Source organism: Strigops habroptila, chromosome 1 (assembly GCF_004027225.2).
Source record: "Strigops habroptila isolate Jane chromosome 1, bStrHab1.2.pri, whole genome shotgun sequence".
NCBI classification, from domain to species: Eukaryota; Metazoa; Chordata; class Aves; order Psittaciformes; family Psittacidae; genus Strigops; species Strigops habroptila.
Genome location: NC_044277.2, coordinates 18,763,332 through 18,790,314, shown reverse-complemented (window position 1 = coordinate 18,790,314; position 26,983 = coordinate 18,763,332). Strand labels below are relative to the sequence as shown.

Genomic DNA, 26,983 nt, shown 5'->3' with positions numbered 1-26,983 from the left:
GTTCAGAGACCATTATTACATACGTGTGTGCTGCATCCTTTAACAGAGGCACATGAAAATTACAGCTGCAGTTCTGAGTGATTTTGCTGCTCTATATCTCTTCTATTCTTCCAGTATTCAGTTTTGCAAGGATTTAGTAAGGCGGGTGGGGGGAAAAAGAAAGTCCAAATACTGTTCTTCATGCTGATCACTATGCAGATTCACTATAGTGGATGTCTCTGAAGAGAGACATAAGGAATATTCAAACTCTTGGTAGCCAGAGCCATAAAGCTCTGGCTCTGAAGCTGTCTTTTTCCATGATGAGGAGGTATTAGTGGATTCATTGCATGTTCTTTTTCTAAATGCTCCATTTGTGCACCTACAGGAAATGCGTAAACAGTGTAGACTGACACTTATTAGGTTTGTAAATTATTTTCTTCTGAGAATTCGGGCATTTTGTTCTTCCATACTGGAGAACTATACCATTTGTGGCAGATAACTTAAAAAGAGGTAACTTTGAATCTTGGTGCTTACTGCAGTTAGTATAGTCTGTAGTTTATGATCTAGCTATGTATAAATATATCTATATCTATATCTTATTTCTTTTATCTATGGTAATTTTGAGTTTGTATTATCTTGGTTACATGTCTTGGAAGTGTTCAGCTCTTCTTCGGGGTGGGGAAAACAAACATGCAGACACCTTTAAATTCCAGTTTGTTCATGTGTTTACATAGCTCTTTTTAAATAAACTTTAAAAATCTTAGTGTTGCGTTCTGAAAGTTCCTTCAATTGTAAGCAGAGGTTTCCCAACAGTACAGAAGTGCTTGAAGGACCATATTCGTGTATGAAAACACAGCTAGTCAACTGCCAACTTGTTTCCTGTTTTTCCTCCAGTGTCAGCTTCATGTAATTAAAAACAAAGGCAAAAGAAAACAGAACAAAAAATAACCAAAAGAAAACCCTAGCATTTTAAATATTTTTAAATATGTCTCTAATACCTAGTAAAACATGAAATAGTAAGTATTTTTTGTTCTAACCTTAAATACTTCATGATTATTAGACATGACCCAAAAGATCACAAACTTATCTTATTTTTTTTCTGTGTCATTACTTCACTTCTCTAGGACAGATCACTTGTATGTCTTCTTTATCCAGTGGAGTCCAGAGATATATGCAGAAGATACCGGGGAATCTCTTCGGGAACCTGGATTTATAGTAGTAAAAAAGAAGGAAGAGCCTGAAACTAGTGAAGAATCTACTACTGAAGATGCTGCTAAAGAGTGGGAGGTAAGGAAGAACAGTGTCGAAGACTTAATTTTATTTTTTTTTTTTTTTTAATACTTTCATAGGAATGTAGTTAAAATAGTGTTAAATACTTTCCATTAAGATAAACAAAGCAATGTGCTTATTAGTCTGCTTACTATGATCATGACTGTTTAATTTATGCCATCCTAATGCTTTGCTCTAACATCAGTTCAGGGCAGCATTCCACAATTACAAGTCATTTTTGCATGGAGCAAAATGTAACTTAAAACTCAGAGTTAAAAGGAATGGGAGTACAGCAAAGAAGTTTTAACTCTGATGAAGCAGACTTAGTTTTCAGTCAAGTAAACTGACAGTTTTCTGATACTTATCATCCCTGATTGGTAAGTCTCAAAACAGGGGTGAGAACAAAAAGGAAAATTAATCTGTTAATGACATGTTTTTCCCAATAATCCAGTAATTAATTTCTTAGTTATAACTTCTTCATATATTAAGATGCTGTTGCATGGATTTTAGTAATATACTGTAACCGGAACTATCTCTATTTTTTATAACACACTTCTCCCGTGTGAATCTGTGTCCACTGTGTTTATATGGACACATCTTTACATGTCTACATGGTTTTGTTTTGTAGTGTACATACAGTTAAAGCACTTGTAGTTGTGTGCATTCAAGCGTCAGTCGAAGTTTGATTCTTGTCACATATATTGTAGAAGTAACTCATCAGCCTTGTTTAACTTGAGTCTCAGGAATTGCAATCTCTGTAAGACTGACTTCCTGCCCACCCCCACCTCCTTTTCTTCTACTCCTCCCACCTTGCCCCACAGTGGAGCATGTTGAAATAAAGGAAGTCTGTATTTGTGTTGTATGTAAAGTGTAAAAGAAATTTAAAAAACTTGCAGTAGTCTAACTACAGGTAATAGCGTTCTTAGCTCCAAAATTCAGAATCATATTAGAACTCTGACCTCAAACTTCTCACTTACTTAGCTGAAGTATTAGGCTGTGGCTACAAAATACTATTTTTGCAGCTCAGTAATTTCGCATGGAGGATTTTTGCTTTGAGACATTGACATTAGTATCATAAAAACATCTTTTGAGTCTTCATACTCGAGTATTTTTAACAGCAATATATTGTGGTGCTGACTCTTGCTCAAAGCCTGTATAAGTATTTGATGTTTTAAAACCTGGCCTTTTGGAACACAGAAACTGCTGGCAAGTGATCAATATAAGGTTTAAGGCACAGTATGTCTGCCTTTTAATGAGCTCTTCAGTAACTTTGCACCTTAATATAATTACAGAATAATTTCCACAGAAAATAGAACAAAATTTTTTCAGTACTAGATGTATCTTTTTAGGAGTTACTTCTGAAGAAGGTACAGGCATTCCATTTCCTGCATGTATTAAAATCTGTAAGATATTTACTACAGAATGGGGTCTGGCCTTAAGCGTTTATTTAGGTCTCCTCTGGAACCAATTGTAGAACACATATTTAAAAAATACTGTTATTTCCATATGTGTTATGTGAAAATTATGTCAAGTTTGTATCTCTTAAGATTATAAAATAATAATGATTTAGATTTAGAAGTTAATGTGATTAGTGAGATGGAAACTTTTTTAAAAGATGTTATGCAAGTGTAAGAAATATGCTAATGTGGTCTTCCATGCAGTTTAACTTGAGTAATGTGACTTCTTACGACTGACTTCTAGCGCAAATCTGAAAGCTGCTAAAAACTTTTTAATCAGAAATGTTTGACAGTACCAGATGGTTCAACCTGTTATTACATACAACTACATTTTAGTGGCTTTTTAACATATGTGCTAGAAAGTATCAGTACATACAGGGAATTGTAGCTGTTGTCATACCCATTATCCCCATTGAATTTCAGTCATTATGTTCAGTCAGTATACTTCTTTCTTTTAAAGCAAGAAGCTTTTTCTCTGGCAGCTTTTGGTCCAGGTGTAAAATAATGTAAGATAGCAAGCAAACAGTATCACTGAAACTTTCTTGTGGATATTGAGATGAAAAGGCTGCCTTCTTCAGAACACAGTGATGGGAGAACTCCGGGTAGAAGCGAAATGTAAAGCAAAATCTTGATGCACAAATGCATCAAGATCTACCGAAAGAGGAAGCTGGTGGAGTAGCTTTCTCTTCCAAAAAGTATTTTCTCAGCTATAGGTGTACAGTATCTTAAAGCTGGAGAAACAGGAAAGAGAATTAATCATAGAATCAACTAGGCTGGAAAAGACCTTTAAGATCTTAAAGTCCAACAATTACCCCGGAACTGCCAAGACCCACCACTAAACCTTACCACTGGGGGCCTCATCTACATGGTTTTTGAAAATTTCAGGGATGGTGATTCCATCACTTCCCTGGGCAGCCTGTTCCAATACCTAACAACTCTTTCAGTGAAGAAGTATTTCCTAAAATCCAACCTAAAGCTCCTCTGGCACAAATTGAGATTGTTTCCTCTCATCCCATTGCTGTTTACTTGAGAGAGGAGACTGACCCCCCACCTCACTACATACAACTTCCTTTCAGGTAGTTGTAGAGAGTGATAAGGTACCCCCTGAGCCTTCTCTTCTCCAGACTAAACAACCCCAGTTCCCTCAGCTGTTCCTCATAGGTGTGGTACTCTGAGACTGCTTTTCCTTCCTTGTTAGTCCTGTGTTAATATGTTCAGCTGCAGATTTTTATCGAGGCACTTTAAGGAAGTACTGTGCTTTTTTTTAGTGGAAAAGGAACTACAGGAAGAGGAACAAGCAAAAGCAAAGATTAGTAACATATAAAACAAGTAGTAGGGGTTGGTTTGTAAGTTTCCTAAAAGAATCGATGAGTAGGCCTGAACTCTTACCCTGAATTTAGTCCAGTTTTTCATCTGCATATACTTTCTTTATCTACCTATATAGAGTAGTCCATTTCCTGTCAGCCTTTTCCCTGAAGTAGTCCAGTAGATGTAACCTCAATTGATCTAGCAGCAAAGAGATCAAGACCCCTGCCATCATATTAGACACTAGTTTGATCAAACACTGCACTGTATGAAGTATCAAAAAAAAAAAAAAAAAAAAAAAAAGAAAACCAAGGAATCCCTTAGCTGTTGCTTTTTTATGGTATGCTGCACACTTAATAGATAACTGACTTACTAGAAATAACCATGAATCTACTACTGTCCAATATTACCATCAGTAAAGGTGACTGATTCATAGTTGTCAGTGACTTAAAGAGTTTAAAACAAGCTCTGTGTGGGGTATCTCATAGCTCCTGTTGCTGATGGTGTTCTTCAGTATCTGCCTTTCTGAGAGGTGTCTGCCAGTCCCATTGGCAAAGCTCTCGAAAAAGTATGCTTTTTCGCTTAAGTTCAGTCCATTCTCTGATGTCCACCAGACATGAATGAATGGACAAGAATTTTATATATTATGCAAGAAATGGAACTGCTGCTAGCTTCTTAGTTCTTAAATACCTTTTTTACCTTCTGTACTAAAGTGAATGGGCATACACTAGGGAAGAGAGTGTTTTGGGTTGTGTGTGGGTGTAGAGGTATATTTATCATGATAGTCTTTTACTTAGTATGTAAGTTCAAACGTGTGTTCAAGTGCTAATGGCTTTCTTTATCTGTTAGCACAATAAATTAATACTGGTTAGAAATCTGTGTTGATAAGCAACAGCTTTTTCCAAAGCATATTCTGTACTTGCATTTAGACATAGCAAGATTTGACAGTAAGCTGATTGTTTCTATTGTGCAGAGCCTCAGAAGCAACTTCCCTCAGTCCTTTCGTGGTCTGATTTTGTTTCTTTTTTTAAGTTCAAGTTGCTTTTAGAAAAGAAGTCTTGTTGACATTTCCTGTAAAGGATAAATGTTGTTCCATTGCATATACGTTGTATATTTTAAGAAGACAAAACCAGCCAAACGAGAAACCCCAACATATCAGGGCACAAATTATGAATCAGACTTGGTTATAGAACAACTTGAAGAAAGATTAGAAGGGCTCCCATGCCTTATTTTTTTTTTATAATCTTTCTTGTAGACTCTAACTTTTTTAGTTCAGGGGAAAAAAAAAATCCTGTTTTCCTAAAATGAATTGTAAAAGTTTGTTTCCTCTGCTGTTGCTATAGGAAGTGGCAACTGGCATTTTGAAGTTGGCCACTGGAGGAAAAAAAGATGTGGAAAACACAGGCTCATGTAAAATGTCCCCCATATCGGGGATCTAGTATAGAGTTAAATGAGGTAAATCAACTTTCCACTGAACTTATGTGTACATAAAGTGTGCTGATAAGATCAAATACTTTTCTGCACAAGTTGGCATGCACATATAATTTGCTAAAATCTTTAGAGAACCAGATTATTGTATCTGGGAGGAAGGACAACTGAAACTAATTTTCCAAGCAAGGTTTATGCAGTTTTAATAATGCTAGGTGCAAAGGAAATTGCGCTCTAAAAAATTTCGCACAGGGAGGAGGGTATTAGAGGGGAAATAATGGAAATGACTACTTGTGTAGGAAACATTAGTCCATAAAGGAGAAAGGACACAATTTGTGCTTTCCCATGTGAGTTTTATCATAAAAATTTTGCACCTTATATTTCTGTCTAAAGGACTAATTGGTATCTTGGGGGATGAAGGGGAGATGGAAAAGAAATTAAGAGATCAGAATACCTTAATTTACTTATTTAGTGCTTCATCTGATGGTCTGTGAAGCTAATTCTCAAAGTTAATGACATTCCTTGAACAACAAAGTATTCGTTAAGTAGTTAACTTTTTCGATGGGAAGCTGGAAAACTGGAATGCTCCATTATATTGATTGTATGTGTATAAATGCACTTTTTATTACATGCAGAAATATGACTTATTGACATAGATTGTTCACCTAGCTTTAGATTCCTCATTTGAATCTAGAACATCCAAAACGGTATCTGTGTAAGGTACTGCAGCTGTTAAGTGTCCTTGTCATCATGCAGTACTGGAAATACAGGATTTATGCTGATGGATCAAATCTCTGGTCGTCAGACAGAGTATAGGTGGAAAGGAAGGAAAAAAAGGAAAGAAGATGCAAAAAATACAATTACAGAGTGTGGCCACAGCCAAATGTTTCAGAGGTGTTAATGAAATTTCATCTTGGGCACTTGTGAATAAGTCAGTGAAGGAAATTGGTTCCTATTTAAACCTGAAGTCTGTTAAGGAAACAGAATTAATTGCTCTGTACTAGAATAACTCATAATTATTTGAAGTGCTGGTTCTTCCTCTTCCCCTCCTTCCCCTGTAATTTCATTTTATTTATTATTATTATTCAGGATTGAGTCATACTTGAGGTCCACACAAATCTAAATACTCATCCACAAGATGTTTGAAAACAGGAAATTTCTTGTCTTAGGACCTGCAGGCTAGTCCTAAAGTAGTTGGAAGCTCATCTGGTTTATTGTTTCCATAGCTTGTCAGTTGTTTGGAAAACACATTTGGAAAACACAGAAATTTGGTTTCAGTTAAAGCTGTCTAGAAGCTAACTTCCAAAATGAAGCATAAGTTGATACATATTTGCAGATGATTTTTGCCACGTTCACTGGGTCATGTTCTGGACTTACATTTCATAATCATTACCTTTGGTCTTGCATGTTGAATTTCTGTAGAAAACACAAATACTTCTGAAAATGAAACATGAGGAAGAACAACCTTACATTGAGGGTGGCAGAGCACTGGAACAGGCTGCCCAGGGAGGTTGTGGAGTCTCCCTTTCTGGAGACATTCAAAACGCACGTGGATGTGTTCCTGTGTAACCTGCCTTAGGTGGCCCTGCCTTGGCAGGGGGGTGGACTAGATGATCTCCAGAGATCCCTTCCAACCCTAATGATTCTTTGAAAAGCAATACTTCGTAGTAACTCAGTTGTCAAACTGGTGAGTTTCAGTCGGAACTTCAGACATAGCTTGAAAATGTTTACTAGATAAAGCCATTAGTTGCAAATGAAATTCTGCTTTCCAGAATTGGTGTTTGAGTTAGACACTCAACATTTCAACATTAACAAAACTGTAACTTCTGGAATGTCTTGAAATTCTAGTTCTGTATGTTTGTAGAAAGATGAAGGTCACAAACAGTGATTATGTCTCCTGGTCAGGTAACATCTGAAGAAGGTTTTTCAAGATTGAGTACTGAACATAGGTGCTTAAGTACTTTATTGGATCTGGACTGTAACCTTGAACATCTCTGTATTAAAATGGGCATTTCAGTTTCAGTATGTACTGCTGTCTTAAGGGGGTTTTTTCTGTATTCTTAATCATCTTTTTCTGTAAATTTGCTTCCACTCACTACTGTATACTTCAGTGCTCAATTGCTTAGTGAAACAGCTGCTTGTTGTGCCTTACACTTTAAAATGTGGTATGTTCATAATGCTATATGGCAAGCTGAGTAATAACTGAATCAGCAGAGAGAAGAGGAAGCCTGGAAGTTGTAGGCTTCTCGAATGAAACAGTGCACACAATGTGTAAAGATGCACCACATTAACAGTGCTCAAAATAAGGTTTTCCAATCCTTCTAATTTTTTCAGTATGTTTTTTGAAAGGTTGTCTATTTATGATGGTATATTGGGTATACAAGCTAGATTATTGCTTGGCTTTTACATTGTGGTTGTCTGTTAAGAACTGGGAAGTGTCACTGTGTGTTACTGTACATTAACAAGCATGTTTAATAGGCTTTTGTACTGGAGGATGAGAGACTCTTGAATATCAGGAGTCACATACAATACTAGAAGTGCTTCTGTTAAACTTCCTGCGATTGAAGAGAGAGGCGCTGGTGCTCATTAACCTAATGCAGTGCCCTTTGTAGAGAGAGGTACCTTTAATTCTCACTTTTGGTATTAACTTGAGCAAGTACTGACTCTCTCAACTTCGTGCATGGGTATTTCTTGCTTTACTCTCTTTATTTTTTCTCCTTAATCTATTTATAACTTCTAAGTGAAAATTTAGATGTTTTTACTACTTAGAACTATCCTGTAATTGGAATCATGATTGTGGAATTGTAATTGATGGTTCTTTTGTGTATCTAATAGAACTGGGCCAGTCTCCTTGCTAAGAGCTGAAGCAGAATTGTTCAACTAAAAACCTTGTGCTTTTGAGACCCTTAATGGCTTTCAGTGTATCTTTGAAAATCCTGAGGAAAATTTTGTGGGTGGAAAAATGCTACTTCCCCTAAGTTGTTGAAAGGAAACAAAGGGTGACTTCTCAAATTAGACATCCTTCCTTATGGAAACATCAGCCAACTAAGAAACAGTGCCAGTCATGATGTACAGGATACAATAGGAGGAGGCTTTTGTAGTGCTCAGTGTGTTTCTTGTAGAAGGGAGAAAGGGTCAGACCTCAGTTAGCTGTAATATACCCTGTTAGCTTCACCTGCAACAACTTACACCAACATCCAGTTCTTCTAGAAGACAAAGAAGTAGTTTTGTAGCCAATACCTGATTTTTGTTTCTTTTTAACTGCATTCTAACTTCATTACTCCTAAACCTGCTATTTTTTTCTAGTCATCTGAAATGGTTTTTGTGCCAAAAAGAACTTGTCTGCCTTTTACTAAAGATAAACCAGACCTTAATTCAGCTGATTTTTGTATGCCTTATAATATCAAAATATCAAACTGCTTTTCAGCTAGTGGGATTCCTTCCACTGATGACAGTTTAGGTGGCCTGAGCATCTAAGTTAGGTGTCTTCCTATTTGAAGTTCTTGGCAACTTATATCCTAGAACTCTTATACAAGGAGTAAATATACAGATGTACATCTCTTATCAGAGCTGTAAAATGAAATCCTAAATTTAAAAACATTGTAAGACTGTAGCAGTTATATTTCTAGAGTTGTTTTCTGCCTTATACTAATGTGTATTGAAACTATGCTATTTTAAGCGTAATTTGAGGCAGCTTTCAGGGGGTTTTGGGGAGAGCTTTGATGATGGGAGTTTTTATTATAATATGTGCCTGTTAGATGTAATTAAATAGCAATCTCATTTCTTTAAAAATACATTCTAACAAGTAGATAGGCTGCTGAGAGAGTAACTGATGTCATTGCTTATTGATTTGTTTGTTCCCAGGCAAACCAGTGCAACAGCATAAAAACAAGATTTCTTCTTGTCAGTCAAAAATGCAAATGACTTATAAATTGCACTGAGGCACTGGGCTTATACAATCTGGTTCCTGTGATTTATGTTTTTTCTTAATTTTCAGCGCTGCTTCAGAAACTGGAGTATTAAATTCTTAGTTCATGCATATGCCTTTTGTATATAATCTCAGGACATGCTTGAGGATGCTTGCCTTCTGTGCGCCACATTTGTGACTTTTCATCACAAAATCTGGTCACCCACATGGCTATTTCCTGTGGTATCAACAGCAATGTATAAGTAAATTGAGGAATTATGCCCCAGCCCCCAGTATCTCTCTGAGCTAACCTCCCTCCCTTAAGAGGGAAGGAGCAGGGGAAATAAATTACTATTTACTAATCTAATACTGCTCAAAAATCATGCATATTAAATGCAGAGATTGTAGAATTCAGCATCACAAATTTTCTGTTGCTGTGGTATCAGGACGTTCTAATAACTACTAGGTGAAACAGAATAATGCTACCTAATCAAACTGCAAAGATGTTCTTTCACACTCAGCATCCAGTCTTTCTACTCAAGTTTCAAGATAGTTGATCAGGCTCAGAGTTAAGAGATCTTCTCAGCTGAGAGCTTTAAATCACAAGCATGACAAAAGATGTAAACTAGATAATTGGAGTGGAAATAAGACATTTCATAAGTTGTACCTGTAGTTGTTGGCACTCTTATTTTTCTCTACTGCTACTTTTTAATATTTTTCAAGACAAATTAGTTAATTAAAAAAACAATATTGCAAATAATTACTGAAAGAACTATGGGCTTCTGCCGTGAACATTGATTGTGTACAGATATTTAACTTGGTTGCAAACTAACAATGACAATAGGAAGATTATCATTCAGTGTAATTGGATACATTTTGTTTTGCTCTCTGGTTTAGGTGGCAAATGGGTGGATGCTCTGAAATGTTTGAGCTGTTCTGTACATGTGCCAGGTTGGAGCTGGTACTCCTGTCTAGAATCTTCTAATTAAGAACTTTTATGGCAAGGCATATATCCATTAGCAGCAAGATAGGAGTTTCTGATTCAAACTAACAGATCAGCAGTATAACCCAGAAATGCACAAAGATTTATTTTTAATAAATTTTATATTTTTATAAAATTTATATAAAAGTTATAAAATTTTAATAAAATGCACAGGCAATTTATTTTATTTATCCTTAAGAGATGCTCCTGGGGTCAAGTTTCTTGTGTGGGCTTCTTCCTCTGGCTAATAGAATGTGTCTTCCACAAGAGGTCAGTCACAAGAGAACACTGTTGCCACTTTTAGACCGCACAGTTCACTGCTGATTCTCAGGCTGTCCTGCCCTGCTGGTCTCACATACCTGCAGTGGGCAGGCGCTCCCAGCCGCAGGAGGGACCGGCTGGTGGTCTGGCTGCTGCTGGAAGCCGGAGCATCAGAACAGACTGGCTGGGGGCACTGATACGGAAGGTTACTAGTGCATTTACTCCAATGAACTTTACAACTATAATTGGGTGAAAAAGTGAGTTGTTGGATCTAACAAAGAAGTTTATTGCTCTCTTCTTTTGAGCAAGTTTTATAAATCCTTTTGAGAAGCTGTGGCAAGAGCCAGTTTCATTTAGAGAAAAGCTGAAATCTTCCAACTAAGTTGTTTGAATTGTTTAAGGTTAAATGTTCTAGAATAAATAATAAAGTGTGGTGGCTTAGATTCTTTCCTTCCTCCCCCAGTTTTGGAGAAACAGTGTGTTGGCTAGGGCTGGTGTTGGCTTTGTTTTTTCCAAGGGGGGAAAGAAAGTGGGGGGAGGAGACTGCTGAAATAGCTTGTGGGGGAGTTAGTTATGTGGCTAGCTTTTGCTTTATGGCTTAGAAGTTGCATGTCCAGAGATAGTTTGGAATAGTTTTTCTGCATACTCTCCCTTCCTTTAAGAGTTGCCAGACTTCCGTGGGAAGGGAGGGGAAGGCTGTAGCTTTTATCTTATTTTTTTTATATTGATTGTAATTATTTCTTTTGAAACAGTTTTAAGGCTGTCCATGTTCTGGTTTTGTTTTACCTCAGTATTAGCTAGCTTATTAAAAAAAAAAAAACCCAAACAAATAAATGGGTTTGAATTGTATACTCTTGATTGTGTATCTAGTGTGTTACTGTATATTTGAGTTTCCCGAATCCCCGCTTTCAATGTCCCAGTGATAAAAATGTCCTTACTTGCCACCTTAATAATTCTCATAACTTAGAACAAATAGAGTTTTAGTGTTATCAGCTCCTGAGAAAGGTTTTACTGAAAAGAAAAACACTATCCATCCAAATTATATTTTCAGATACGAATGCAAGGTGAGGAGTTCCAGTGCACAGTCTGAAGTATAGTTAAGTAAAGTTCTGGCACTGGTTTTCTCCCCTTGGCCTTTTAGATCACAGTGCAACAGCGTGAGTGAGCAATGTTCTAATGTTGTTGTGACGCTGCCTGCTGCAGCTCTGGCATATTTTATACTTCTACCCAGCACTCGGGGTACTGGGTTTTTTTGAAGGAGGAAGTTCAGGGGGGAAAAAAGCCTCCAAGTGCTACTACAAGGAAATTCTCAAAGGGCTGCTATGCACATTACTTCTGCACACACCTGTTTAAACAAACATTCTTCTTTAATAAAAAAAAAATTAAATCATGATTTCGAAAATACTTTATTGCTGGGACTAGCATTTAACCCATACAACAAGTTTAGCTTATAGACAAAAGAATTCATTTTCTTCTTGCAGCATAAAAACCTGAAAATGCTGCAAGGCTGATAGTTCCTGAATGCTTCAAAACCTTTTTTAAAAGAGTATTATTTTAGACAAGTTCATTGTCCACTGTTTTAACCAGTTCTGGATTCTGAGAAGTAACTGACAGGGTTTATATACAGTTGTCAGCATAAGTAAGACAAACTACTGTTTTAATATTGAGTGCAAATTGTTACCATTAGAATAAATAGTGTAACAAAATATTGCAGGCACTTGAGGATTTTTTTTTTTTTTTTTGTATTCTTCAGTATTGTGTAAGAAAAATTAAGTTGTCCTGTGTCTTTAAATATGTTAGCCTTTTTAACCAACTCGTGCTCTGCAACCACACTTGGAATACAGGGAACCTTTCTTCTTCTGTACCGTCATCATTTGCGATCCATCCCCCTACTGTACACTCGTTCATTTGTTCCCTGCCATGTCAGTCAAATGTGTGCGTCTAGCAAACTATCCTGTCACCGTGGTGGGGCTCTGCCTGTGCCTGGAACTGAGCAGGTACAGAGAACAGAAAATGATTTCAAACAGCCTTGAATGATTTTTCTTTTTATTATTGTTTCTTTTTTAGTCTCAGTTTATTTTTAGAAGGGAAATGTCTCGTCTCTGGTATGGAAAGAAGGGAAGAAAGCACCAGCCAGTTAATCATAAATACGCTCTGGTAATCTTCAGTGTAGTGTGTTCATTTCTATTATTGAATTCTTGTAATGTTGTGGTGCAGAGGCAGTTTCTGGAAGTTTAAATTTGAATGTGTAAACAGGATACCGACTCACAAATTTTCATTATTCTTAGGTGCATAACCTAATTGCTGGTGTTCTGTTGGCATTAGATAAGAGAAACTACTGAGCATTAAAGGGGTTCAGCAGTTTTAGGGTGGTTTGGTTTTGGTTGGTTGTTTTGCTTTGGAGTCATGTGCTTCCCCCCCCACCCTGAATACAAAATGTTGTTTATAGCTAAATACCCTGAACAGTAACAGTAGTTTTGCGTTGGGATTTAATTAGAAAACTGTAAATCTCCTGAGTTACCATTTGTTTATACCTTCTCGGAAGTCATTCAACCATGTGAACATCTCATGATAATCCTAAATTGCTGGAGATGAGTGTGCTGTAGTCCCACTTTCATTTATAATGAAGGGGGGGACCAATACCACTGGATTTACAATGTATTAGATTTATGGAAGTAGCTGTGATGATTTTATCAGTGGTGTTTTTCCCAGAAAGATGTAAATGTGTAGTACTATGTAAAAGAAATAGTTCTCACTGAGACTTGCAAAACAGTAACATTTTGGGGATAGGGAGAAAGTGTTCTTGACAATATGCTTGTGTTTTTACCAGCTGGTAGATCTAGAGGATATTTTTTCATTAGACTACCTGTGACAGGCTTTTTACCATCTTTTTAAGAGTTGGCAGATCTCTGGGTTTTGATATAGTCTCCTTTCAGAGGTGCTGTTGACTTTGGCTTTTATTTTAATCTTCATTTGTAGCCAGGTTACTTGCAGAATATGAGATTGTCATGTGGCAATAACTGGTTCTGTGAAGGTGTGTTGGTAACTAACAAAATATTTTTAAAATAATAGGCTCTTAATTTTCCTCTGTGGCAGTGGAATATAGAACAGAGATGTAATTCCTCAATTAACTCAAATGTAATGAGCATACCTTGTAGCAGTGCAAAAGGTATCCGAAGTTTAATAAGAATGTGTTCTTTACTATATATCTAGATATGTAGATATACCTTGCCCAGCTAATTAAAAAAGTGTAGTATCCCTTGGTATAATAATTTCTTGTAGGATCAATATTTCATTTTAGCCAGAGTCCAACTATGCTAATAAAAGCAATAATTATCAGCTCTTAAGGAGAGGTTGAGCTGAAGAAAACATTATCAGAATATTTTTTGCTGTGAGAGAGGTAGAGAACAAGTTATTTTAATGTGTAAACCAAGTCAAACAGTAAAAAAAGGGTATAAAAGTATCTACAGATGGGAATATTTTTTTAAATGTTGCTATGTCGACAAGACATGCTCTATTCTTGAGGTTGGGGGTGTTTTCTTCAATGAATGATCAGAAAGTTAATGTGCAAGTGTAACCTTACAGAGAAGAGGGAAGAAGTATTAGTACCATTACTTCTGTGTTATGCAAGACAAAGTGGGAAGCAAAGTATAGATACTGGTAGCATGTATTAAGTACGGGTTTTTGATGAAATCTTTCATTAGTAGTTGTTCTGAAATTTGGATGAAAACCCATCTGGCACGAAACAAAATTGCCGGACCAAACAGAGTGATATAATAAACCAAGAATGCTTGCTTGGAGCAGCTACGTCACCCTGGATTACTTACCTGAAAAGCCTTTGTTATTTTCGTGCTGATAGACTAAATTAGAGCTGAGCATTGTGGGGGTTCAATGCTTTCCCAGGATAAGAGATCAGAAATTTTGGTGACTAACCAGTGCATTATGCTCCCCTCTCAAAAAGCCAGTCATGTGGCTTCCCACTTTTTTGGCCAATCTGTTTGGTATTTACTGTGTGTATTGTACTGCAACACAAGAGATGCCAGTAAATTTCTAGCATGTCAAAAATGCAGGCAACCATTCTTTCTGTCAGAGCACTTTAGACAAAAGACGTCCAACAACACAAGAGAAGAAAAGGTGGATTGCCTTCTTTGGGAATGCTTGTCTGAATGTTTTGCTGAGCGTGGATAGGCAGTGTAGCCAGAGGGGACAAAAGCAATGAAAACTTAATCTTTGGCTTTTATATTCTTAAGATGCTATAGGAAGGGAATTAAAATGGTGGTGGTTTTAATAGCTTGGATGATTTGAGACTTGAAGAACTTCTGAGGTTCTTGATTTATTGGTTAACTGTAGTTGGTAAGCGAATAGCTGTAGTTCTTTGGCTATTATGGAAATCTAATAATAGGGGCTTATGTATGTAAGATGAGAATTCAGTACTTCATCCCTGTGGATGTCAGAACTGTGAAGTTGCATCAATCCAATTATACTGCTACGAAGATCTTTTTAAAGTCAGCTTTCCATACTAAGTTTTGTTTTAGACTAACAGAGCGAACTGATGATCTGAGTATAGAGCGTGATCCAGTACTTTCTTACACTGATCACCAAGCTTAGAACCTCTTCTTGATGATAGGTATTTGCCATACCCACTGTCCTAAGCAGGTTTATGCATTGACTTAGCATTGATCCTTGACTAAGATCTCCTATTTAAGTATTAGGCTTACATTTTTAACAATTGTGAAATATTAGGCCTCACTACAAATGCAATAAAGCTGGAGGTTTTGGTAATGCTGCTACAATCCCTTTTTAAATTTTTTTTTTAGTATATTTTATTTTTATTTGGACAAAATAAGTCAAGCTGCCTTACCTGCCGCTTCAAGAAAGAAATTTTCATAAATACTATTCTTGGTTCTTTGCACAAACATCCTAAACTTTGTTTAACGTTTGCCCATGTTAAATTTAGTTCTCTTGCTGACCTTATCACATTGCTCAAACTAGTGATTTCTCCTATCTTAAAAAAATAGCTTGTTAAAGGTTCCCAGAGCCGGTGTAACACTTTGTGACCTGCAGGCTTAAATTGCTGCTTTCTTAAGTTCATTTATTAATTCTTGTTACTGCAGATATTTTAATTTATCTTCAGTATATGTTAATTATGGCTTGTTACAGTTGCTGTGGGCTTAGAGCACTTTGCAGCAGATACTTAACCATCCATCATGCAAAGCTGTAGGGACAATAGTGATCACAGGGTGAGTGTTGCACTCATGTAAGCCACTCAGATCTTCTGTGCCTGCTCTGGAAAACACCCTGGTGTGCAGAACAGTTTGAGACAGTTTTAAAGGTACTAAAAGAGGAAAGGAAATGCAGTGCCAGCCAATTCAGGAGACTTCAGGGGACTGCTGTGATTCGCTGGTCCCCCTTCTCTGCTTAAACCAGACAGCTTTTGTACCTTGACTTCCTTGTCACCAGTGGAGTGACAGGAAGCTGAACTGTCTGAAAACTGCACAAGACAGCAAGTGGTTAGCTCTGCAGCCACACTCATTAAAAAATAATCAAATTTAATTAGTCTTAGGTTCAGGGGGTTTGGTTTGGTTTGGGTTTTGTTCTCCCCCCCCCCCCCCCCCCCCCCGAATGATACCTTTATAACTGTTTATCTGATGTGGTAAACCCCATGTATTAATGCATTATCGTGATGTAATCAATGTATCACAAAGAATTGTATTTGTGATGGAGAAGACTGCTTCTTCAATATTGCTTTTTTTCAAGCAGTGTGTAACATTTTGGGAACAAACTAAATTTGTCTGAAACATGAAGTTAGTGTTTTCTCTTAAAATAGTAATAACAGCATTCAGTTTATAAATGCACCTTTTATTTTCATTGGAAGATACATGCAAGCTTTAGAAAGGATTTGATCCTTTCTTCCCTCTCCCCATGTACTGATGAATTGGAGCTGCCCTGATAAAATTAAATTAGCATGGGGTTTTTTGTTTGGTTTTCTGTTTGGTTTTTTAATTATTATTTTTGGTTTGGTTTTTGGTGGGTTGTTTTTTTTTTCTTCAATTAAATATCCTGTAACTTTAAAGGTGAAACTTTTTTGACTCTCAAGAAATGGTGTTTGCGAAGCTGCAGTTTTCACTTGATTTTACATAGATGTATTAAGTTTTAAAGTAAAATTGCTCAGCTTTCTCTTAGTATTTGTTTATTTCATATTCACAGTTTAAAATGAGGGTGTAGATAACTTACGTTGAAGAAAACCACTTAAACCGTTACGCTTTCTTCAGTCTTATCTTTCAGGAGCACTGTTCAGCTCTGATAAGACCCTCTCTTTCTCTAAGGGGACAGTTTCAACTACTTGTTAATTCTGAAAGTTTAGCTGTATTTGGTTTGAGGGCAGCAATTACACAGCCCTGTCAGCAAACTGGGTGTTTGAGTGCCTGTGTTGGTCTCTCTGGCTTTGTTAAACTGGCAGAGGAATGCCTCACTGTAAGCAGTTTCCATGTTTATGGCCATCTATAGCACACTGATATGACCAGTGCCTGAAAGGGCTGATGTGTCACCTTCTGCATGGCAAGCTGCCCTTCATGGACATTCAAACAATTGTAACTCTCTTTTCATGTGTATTGTTGAAAGACAAAAAAGTTCAGTATTAGGAATTTCTGGTTTGCCCAGTATAGCTTGAAAGAGTTATGTCCTCTGATATACTTTCAGAAAAACAAGGCTTAAAAACATCAGTTTCTCCAAAAGGAGCATCCTAAGCTTCTTGATTGGCTGTATCAGTAGTATGCAAACTCTCAATTTGACTTACTTCATTAAATATTAACTGTTGTGCGTTCTGCTAAGTGGTTAACTGGTATACATGGAGTGGAGAGTCAAGCTGAAAGGCATTCACACTACAAGAATCAAACGACTCATCCCATGTTTTCTCATCAATGTTGCTATTATGAAGAGAGCAGGTAGTATTAGATCTCTAAAGATATATCCCATGTCATTTCAAACTTGATTAGCCCTTGGAATTGTCCTCTGGCAGACTGTTCCAAGTCCCCAAGCAGAATAATTTTTGCCCTGAAGCACCCTAATCTCCTGGCTATAAACATTATTTGTTTCCATCTATTCTGACTAGTCCCCATATTAACCATTAGAGGTTTAGCTGTTCTTTCCTCCTGCATTCTTTCTGAGGCAGAAAAGAATACAGAGAGAACAGAGGATCCTTCAGATTCCTCCACACATGGCTTTGAGTATCAAGGAAACTGGATGCTGATAGGGGATAGTGAAAAGAGCTCAGTAAATAAAGCACATAGCAAACTCACATAAGTGGGTCTGCACTTTAATCTTGAATACTTAGCTTGCTACAATTTGGGGCAGTTTGGCAATTTCTGTGTAAGGACATGGACTGTACTGGAATTTGGAAAGCCTTGTCCTATGCCCTAAAGACTCAGGACCTTGCTCAGTCACATGTTGGAAGCCTCCAAGGATAGAGATTCTGCAGCCTCCCTGGGAAGCCTGTTCTAGTCCTTAAACATAGTAACATCAACCCTTTGAGCTAGTGGTTCAGCCATTTTTTTTCAGCCTTGTTCTTCATGCATGAAGAATATGCAAGAACATCAAAACTAATTTGATTACAAAGCTACTATAGGATAGAATCAAAAGCCTTGGTGAAATACAGATAAATGGTATCCACTGCTCCCTGCCCAAAAATGAAGGAGTTTTGTTACAGTGGAGCATTCAGTATGGAAAACCACAGTCCAGTATGATACATACAAAACTGCATTCACAAATTCATTAATTTTCAAAAATGAAAGACCTTGCTTTCCAGGTATTTCTAATATCATGTGAAAAATTAATAACGTTCTGTGTATAAGAATGAAAGTTCAAAGTGGAATGAGGTAGGAAGTTGCTCCTGGAATAACCAGGAGAACAGACAGCTGATGTAGGGGTGGAGCGGTAGGGAAGAAAATTGCTGGTTTATTCAGCTTGGTGAAGTAGAATAGTGGATGAATATGACTACAAGGAAAGAAGACGAAGACATCTTGATGAAAGAAAAAATAGCATAGGCAGACTATGAATTAAACCAGGTTATAAAGCAGAATAAACTTCTAACTAATGATACTACTAACATTTCAAAATAGTCCTCTCAAGTCTTGCAGGAACAAAATGCTGTTTTCAGGATACATCTCAATCAATTCCTGAATGAAGTTGTAGCAGGTAGTTAACAGTAGGCTTAGACATACTTCATGATTAAATGAGTCCATAATCTTGTCCACTGCAAAGCAGAAAGAAGGCATGTTGACCTAAACTGTAAGCATTTTATAGAAGGTCAGGTATGGTAGCTGCAGTGTTGAGGTATTTAACGTATGCGTTTAAAGACAAGTTTAGTGATGAGTGGATAACCCTGAGATAGTTTGTCTCACAGAGTTTCATATGGACTGTATACTTAAAATAACCACTGGGTTTGAGAGTGTGGATTCCTTGCTCTTAATTTTCCTGCTGATAGTTTGACATTCTGTGACATGCTGCTTATGATATTTACCCATTGCATACCAATGGTCTGCCACTATGCAGGCTTTTGTTCACAAAGCAGATGTAAAGATGTGACAGTGTGCAGCAGGTTCAGGATGCCAAGGAGCTGTTATTGTGTACATTCTTGGATATGTATTCATGTTTCTCTTGGGTAAAAAATTGATCAAAATACCTTGTGCACACTGTTCTGACGATGCAGGCACCTGCGTGGCATATCAAAAGTTCTGTCAGGTCTTGATCTCTGAGCAGAAGGGTTGATAAGCAGTTCCCAGATGCAGGATGGTGATAGAGTATGCATTTGAAGGCAAGATGGCATTGCCTGTAAAATTTCAGATACATTCCAGTATGTGAATCGGCAACTATATAATGGTGTCAGGAATGATGAGGTTTTTAAAGACTCTTCCTTAAGTAACCACGTATATATATGGCCCATTGTAAGTTAACTGTTGCCTCTCATGTGGTAGGGGCTGAGCTTAAAGAAGAAACAAGGCCAAAAGGTCCTCACGTTATTGCTTTTCAGGATTACATAAGGTGCTGGCAATGTAATTTGCAGTAAACTGTCATAGCAAATAAAAGGATAAAACTACACTATCACTTACATGCTTGAGTGGAATACTGTTAAAACTTTGCCTGTAGCTGCTTGAGTCTGAGAATGCACAAACCAACACAAGTTACAACAATTTTCTTGATGTTTTTTAAGAGAATGGTAGAAAATGGTGGAAATAAATTGAGTATTAGTAATTACTGATTATTCAGTAATAACACCAGATGTCACAAGTATTCCTTTTTCCTTGCCTTGCAGTTGCATGGGGTAGAGTGAATCATCGCTGCTCAAGAGCCAGTCATGCATGACTGTGGGCTCTGTACTCGGGACAGTGGCGAGTATCTGGCCAAACTCCCTGTAGTAGGGGCAGGTAGATGGGGAGCTCCTGGACTTGTGGTTATCTTCCTATGCATTGTGGTAGGCTCTAGAAGTTTTTAATACACTCTTACTACATGGGACATCCATTTAATCTCTCCACCAGCTGTTTTAAGATGCTTTCATACAAATGATGATTTTGAGTTGTTCTCAAAATCACATTACTTGCTGTAGTTACATTGAAACTACTGCTGTAGTCCTTTAGACAGCTTGTTGCACCAGAGCAGCATGTTGTAGAGCTTTCTGTCTAAAGGCTTTCTGGCTGTACACCTCCTGCCAAAGTGGAAGTGCCGTTTGGAGTGAGTGTGTTGGTAGATGAGCACTTCCCAAAGATGTGGAGGGGAATGGAAAGTCCAGGATTAAGATATTGTGAGGTGGTATTGGGGAGTTACTAAACTTTAGTCTTGCTTCCTTGTCTTTAAGTGTATCTTCACTGCCAGATAGAAGAGTCAGAACCTGCTGAGAAGCCTGAGGTTTGCTTCTAGTCTTTGTCTAGGAAAGCAAACCAGGTTCACAGGATTTATCAATCTGGGTGTAAAGAGTGTTTGGAGGACTTTGGGCTGAAGAGTTTGGATTAAGGCATGCAACTTGATTGACTTATAATTTAGCATTCTGATACTGGTAACTTTATGCAGTCCTACATCCGTTCTGTATTCATCCTAGAGCAGTGAGATATACCTGACTGCTAATGCCATTAGTGTTTAATTTGTAATTTTGCTGTGTCTACTCATATGTCTAAAATCACCTTCATGCTCATTGTCCTTGCAGAAACAAACATCTTTTGGCAGTTTTTGTTTGTTTGTTACCATTGCACATTTTCCCTTCATTACTCTTTCCCACTTTTTTTCCTTCTTACCTTTTTACTTTTCTTCAACTGTCAGTGGAATTATTGTCTTCCTGTCTCCATATTCAGGTAGTGTCAGTGGCTGAGTATCACCGCAGGATCGATGCTCTAAATAGCGAAGAACTGCGCACACTCTGCAGACGTCTCCAGGTGCCCTCTTCAGTAGTTTAAACCCCATCTTCAGATACTAAAACATCTTTCTTTGTAGTGTCTTTGATCAGGGCAAGTCCCGCACTCAGTGGGTTTGTCTTATCTACAGCACTACAAGGATCCAGCAGAAAATTCCTTTGTTTTGGATGTATTTAATTGTGCAATTTTATGATGGCATTATTATTTCAACCTTTTCAAACAGGAATTTTCTGTCACAATTTGAAAAGTTGTTCTTAGTACTGCTTGACTTGGAGTGATGTGTTTTAACTGCCACGTTAGACTGGTGTGTTGTGTTAGATAGAAGCTTTCCTAAAAAGAATGCAAAACAGGTGAAGGATCCAAAACATTGTTGCATGGGTGTTTAATTTTACATAGGAATCTTTCAAGAATCTCACAGTACTTGGCAAGTATGAAGCTTCACAAATTCTGTGGGATAGGTAAGTATTCTTCTCATTATACAAGCAGGTAACTACAGTATTCAGCACAGCAAAGGTTGTACACATGAAGCTGGTAATGGAACTAACTGTTCTGAAAACAGTACTTCAGTTTGGGTTTTTGAAGGTTTACTGACATGAACGTAAACTGATGTTTGCATTCTCTTTAGGTGTTTCTTAGTTCTTTGACAACTATGCAATTGTTAGTTGCTGTGTACTTCACACATAACTTACTGATGGAAAGCATGGCTTAGAACTTCTTAGAAGCATTGAGTATTCTGTTCTCCTGTAGTAATTGGCTGCTTAAACTGTAAAAACTTTTCAGTTCTGTTTTTTGACTCTGATCTTGGCTTTGATTTTTACCTATTATGTAACTACACATAAGAAACAGTTTTCTTCGCTCTCTTATTTCTGCTTATTTAATAATCAGTATTCATATGTTTTTAAATGTGTTGTAAATGCTTTGCACAAACTAATGAGCGTGAACCCAAAAGCTGCACGTGTATGGGAGAATCAGAAATTTTGCAAAGATTTTCATTCCCACTCGAGAATAAAAAAATCTGTTTCTGGCAAGTGGTGGCAGGGAATCCTTGTATTAATACCCTGGGAGTGCAAGAGCTCTTTCCAGATACCTTTCACCTGGAATGCCTAATTCAAGGTTTAGGCATTGATTGAAAAATCTCATGTGATGAGCTGGAGCCTATAAACTCTCTGCTCTGAGGCCACGTGAGAGTGTTTGGTGCAGACTGCATGGCAGTTACGAATCTCTGAAGCCCCATGGAATCTGATTACGGGTCATTCTGCTCTGTCAAAGTTTAGCGAGAAGTAAATTTGCAAGTTTCAAAACTGAACTGCGGTCTGCCACAGAACAGACATACGTCTTTGTCCACTTCTACAAAGCAGTGTTCTTCATCGAAGAAAGTTGCTTTACTGTAATAGTAACTTTAAAAAGGCAAAAAAAAAAAAATCCAAAAAACAAACACAACAACTAAAAAAACCACAATTCCCCCACACCACTTCAGTCCAAATTATTCATGTTTTGCATGGTGCACTTTAATCAGAATTAGAGAGTAAGAAAGGGCATAAGCCTTTGCTGTACAATTGAACCATGCTGAACTTTTATGGAGTTGAAGCAGTAGTGTATGATGAGTGAAAGGCATTTAACATGGAAAAGAGTTAGATGATGAAATGACATGTTTTATAGAGATAGCACTCTATAATGCAGTCTGTAGGCCATCTTTTTGTACTTGGAGCTGTATGGATAAGTGCATATGCTTTTTTTGTTGTGATATGGAAATCAGTGCATAGTTGGCATTGGAAATGCCTGTTGCCTTCCATTGAAAAATGAAAGGAGTGATCTATTTGCTTGCTTAGTACTCACCCATTAAGCACGCCTTTTCTCCAGTTAAGAATTAGTATTGTAATTAGGTAATTGTGTGAATATACTTCAATACTTCGGAGTTTGTGATAGTAACCTTTGTTGTAGTTCATGAGGGAGATGAAAGGGATATCCTTGTTTTTTTGCTTGGGTGGATATATTTGTTTAAATACTTCTACCTGTATTTCAGAGTCGTCTTTGATTTCGCTTTACTTTTTTTAAGCTAAGAAAGTTGTCTTCACAAGAGCTTGGCAAAGTTTATCATGGTGGTGTTCTGAAATACTATAGTTGTGTTCTGTATGTTTAGAGTGTGAGGTGTGTGGCAAACACTGGTGGTTATTCTGGAGTTAGCAAGTGGTTTTGGCAGGTATTTTCTTGACTTTCTCAGGATTCAGGGTTTAAATAATTTGGTCAGTCTGTTGACTTTCAGTGAAACTTGGTTCAGGCTGATAAATTATTCACATGCACTTGTTCTTTTATTTTTCTTTAGCAAATCTCTCAACATTTTAATAAGTCTTGCTGCAGTGGCTTAAGTTACTAACTTCCTTCACTTTGTCCTCCTCCTTTGTCAAGTTTCACTGTCCCCACAGCAAGTTTCAAATACTCCTGCGGCAAGGTTTATAGAAGGAAACCTGTTTGAGTCTTAGCTAGTCTAGTTGTCCACTTTACCCTGAAAGTGCCAGTGCATGTGGAGTGGGGTAGGAAGCTGTGATATTTGATGAGTTTTACGGTCTTTTGCTGCCTCCACTATGGTGATCTGCAGCAACTCAGTAGGATAGATGTATGGGGCAGGTATTTTAAACTATGAGAGGATCTTTGTGCATAGTGCTCACTATGCAGGATAAGTATTACTGCTGCTTTCCCTTCTCCACCTTCTCAATTCTTTCTTTTTTGATTCTCATAAGTACTCCAGCAGATCAGCTTATGGAGCAGCAATATCCCGCAGGCTCCATTCAGATGGTTTACTCAAAATACTTGACAGCAGTCTTTCCACATGTCTACTACATATCTGAAAACTTTTGCAAGTACTCTTTAAAACAGTATTGAATGAGAAGCTACTGAGAAATACCTGTGTTGAACTTTCTGTCTGGGGGGTTTTAATTAGATTTAATGTGAATACTATGTCAGTATTAAAATGCAAGAGCTTTGTAAGCTGACCTCTTGAAAAGTACTTTTAAGTCCTTCAGCTGTGTGTGAGGACTTGTTTTGTTGTTCTAGCATAAAACCATAGGTTTCTTCTGAGTGGGTGGCTAATTTATTGTTAGTATATAGTTGAACACGGGCTTGCTATTAGAAGCAGTGCAGATTTTGGTCAGATCAAATCTAAGGTATTTCTCAACTTTTGAAGGAGTTGCATAACTAAATTGGCAACTGCATGATTTTAAACCTGCAAAATTTATCTTCCCTGCTAATAGAATGGCACGTACTTACTTTATTGTTGTTCTTGTAGATAACAACAAGAGAAGACATCAATTCAAAACAGGAGACAAATATCAAAACAGACCTGGAGCCTGAAGCATTCCGGCCAAATCTTAGCGATCCCAGTGAATTATTACAGCCAGAACAAATTGAAAAGGTATTAACTTATATCCATCACTTTTTAATATTGTACATTGATGTATCACAAATGCCATGACCATAGTGTAAAACACACTAACAGGAAGACCTTGTGTGATATTAAGTAGTACAGAATCATTTCATTTGGAAAGGACCTTTAAGATCAAGTCCAGCCATTAACCTAACACTACCAAGTCCACCACTAAAACAAGTCCCACTAAAACAAGTGCCACATCTACATGTCTTTTAAATACCTCCAGAGATGGTGACTCCAACACTTCCCTGGGCAGCCTGTTCCAATGCTCAGTAACCCTTTTGTGGAAGAAATTTTTCCTAATATCCAACCTAAGCCTTCCCCAGTGCAACTTGAGGCCATTTTCTCTTGTCCTATTCTATGTTACTGGGGAGAAGAGACTGATATCCACCTCACTACAACCTCCTTTCAGGTAAACGTAGAGCACTGAGGTCTCCCTTGAACCTCCTTTTCTCCACGCGTCATCCCCTCATCCAGATCATTGATAAAGATATTAAACAGAACTGGCCCCAATACTGAGCCCTGGGGAACACTCCTTGTGACCAACGGCTAGCTGGATTTAACTCCATTCACCACCACTCTTCCAGCTTGGCCATCCGGACAGTTTTTAGCCAGTAAATAGTGCATACATCCAAGATCTGAGCGGCCATATTCTCCAGGAGAATGCTGTGAGAAATGCTGTCAAATGCTTTACTAAAGTCTAGGGAGAAAACATCCACAGTCTTTCGCTCATCCGCTAGGCAAATCACCCTGTCATAGAAGGAGATCAGGTTAGTCAAGCAGGACCTGCCTTTCATAAACCCCTGCTGACTGATCACCTGATTGCCCTGTAGGTGCCACTGATGACACTCAGGGTGATCTGCTCCATAACCTTCCCTGGCACTGAGGTCAGACTGGCAGGTCTGTAGTTCCCCGGATCTTCCTTCCAGCCCTTCTGGTAGATGGGTGTCACGTTTGCTCATTTCCACCCAACTGGGACCTCCTTGGTTATCCAGGACTGCTGATAAATGATGGAAAGTGGCTCTGTGAGCACTTCTGCCAGCTCCCTCAGAATCCTTGGGTGGATCCCATCCTGCCCCATAGACTTATGTGTCTTAAGTGCAGAAGGACAACACAGTTTGTATCTAAAGTGTTGCTTTCTTCATTACCAGAACTTTCAGTACACTGTGACAATACTAGTCTGTGTCTTTACTCTTATTTCACTGTTCCTTGAAAACAGCTTGGCTTTCACTGCAGTTCTTGCTGTCCAGTCCAAAGTCATCTCATTTAATGTGTTTATTGAAGGTTTGGATTAAGGCTGACTGCATTCAAAGGCACAACCAAACATCCTTTGTCCTTAAACTTGTTACCTGTTACATTAAGAGCATTGTTATCATCTTGTTAACAGCTCACAAAGTCTCTTCCACCACGAACCATTGGATATCCATGGACTCTTGTCTACAGTACTGCAAAGCATGGCATGAGCTTGAAGACTTTGTATCGAACAATGATGGGACTAGACACACCTGTGCTGTTGGTTATCAAAGACAGTGATGGACAGGTAGGAAAATTGTTTGTGTGAAGGCATGCGAACCATCAAGAAAAAAGGAGTATAAAGTAGTAGCTGACACTTCAATCCGACATGTGGAATAAATCTGCGTGTATGAGGCTGGTTTTCTCCTTGGTAGTTACGTAGAAGCTTTTCAAAACATGTCTCACTGTCAAGCAATCCTCTGGCAGACTGCGTTTCTAGGAAGTACTTTAATGATACACTTTCGCTGTCACAGTGCATGAGTTTCGTAATACCCAGTTACTGAATTTACTTTTAATATTCTTTTTTTTTCTAATGCACTTAAAGTATGAGAAATAGTCTGTAAAACTTTCTGATGACGGAAGATCTTGTTGAGTTCGAATGTCATTGCCAGCTGCGGCCAGTGCTTCTTGGTAAATTCTGTGGCAGCAACCGCTGTGTCTCTCCCATTCAGAAGCTATTGGACCTTTGCTGCATTATTAATTTTTGTTCCTTGAGTCTCTAGTTGTGCTCTATGCTCGTTTGACTTGGGTATGAATTACAGAAAGTGGATCACATCTCACCCTTTGAATAGCAAGCATTCTCTCTTGAGTGTTCTGATAACAGGTGAACATTACAGGCAGCATGAGACTTTGATTTTTTTCTTTCTGAAACTTCTGTGCTCTCTTGTGGAAGCAAGTTGTTGCTGTCAGGAAGAATTGACGGAACCACTGCAAAACATGTAGCATTTGCTTCACTTACCCATTCCACCGTGGTAACCACTGTTTTTGTTTTTGGGAAGCATGGGCTCATACCACCTCATATCACTCAGGGGGTCTGAAAACTGTACATTAAGGGCATGTTTTCTAATTCAGGTAACAACTTGGGGTTTTTTCCTTCTGTTTCCTGCCTCAGAAATCCCTTAAAAAGAAAAATACCTTCTAAATTTTTGCCAGTAGAGCACTCTTTCCCAGAAGTTCTTTGAAAGGGAAATTTTTCTTCATTTACTATTTATTCTTGAAGATAAAGGCTATTCAATAGACATGATGTCTTAACAGACCCAGCAGCCTTGTAAATGTACT

The 26,983-nt window shown here is 37.8% G+C and overlaps 1 protein-coding gene across 10 annotated transcripts in view; it reads left to right on the top strand.

The window, feature by feature from the left end:
• The window catches only part of OXR1 (oxidation resistance 1), a 261,974-nt gene that overhangs the window by 230,126 nt on the left and 4,865 nt on the right, over positions 1-26,983 (top strand). For 7 of the 10 annotated variants that reach the window (XM_030481344.1, XM_030481352.1, XM_032919856.1 and 4 more), the window contains 4 exons: positions 1,104-1,266; positions 20,929-21,009; positions 24,272-24,397; positions 25,800-25,952. In XM_030481344.1, the coding sequence (XP_030337204.1) occupies positions 1,104-1,266; positions 20,929-21,009; positions 24,272-24,397; positions 25,800-25,952 (523 nt within the window). Of the gene's footprint in view, positions 1-1,103; positions 1,267-12,361; positions 12,746-20,928; positions 21,010-24,271; positions 24,398-25,799; positions 25,953-26,983 lie in introns of those variants that run through there. The other 3 variants (XM_030481415.1, XM_030481406.1, XM_030481398.2) reach the window with 3 other exon arrangements.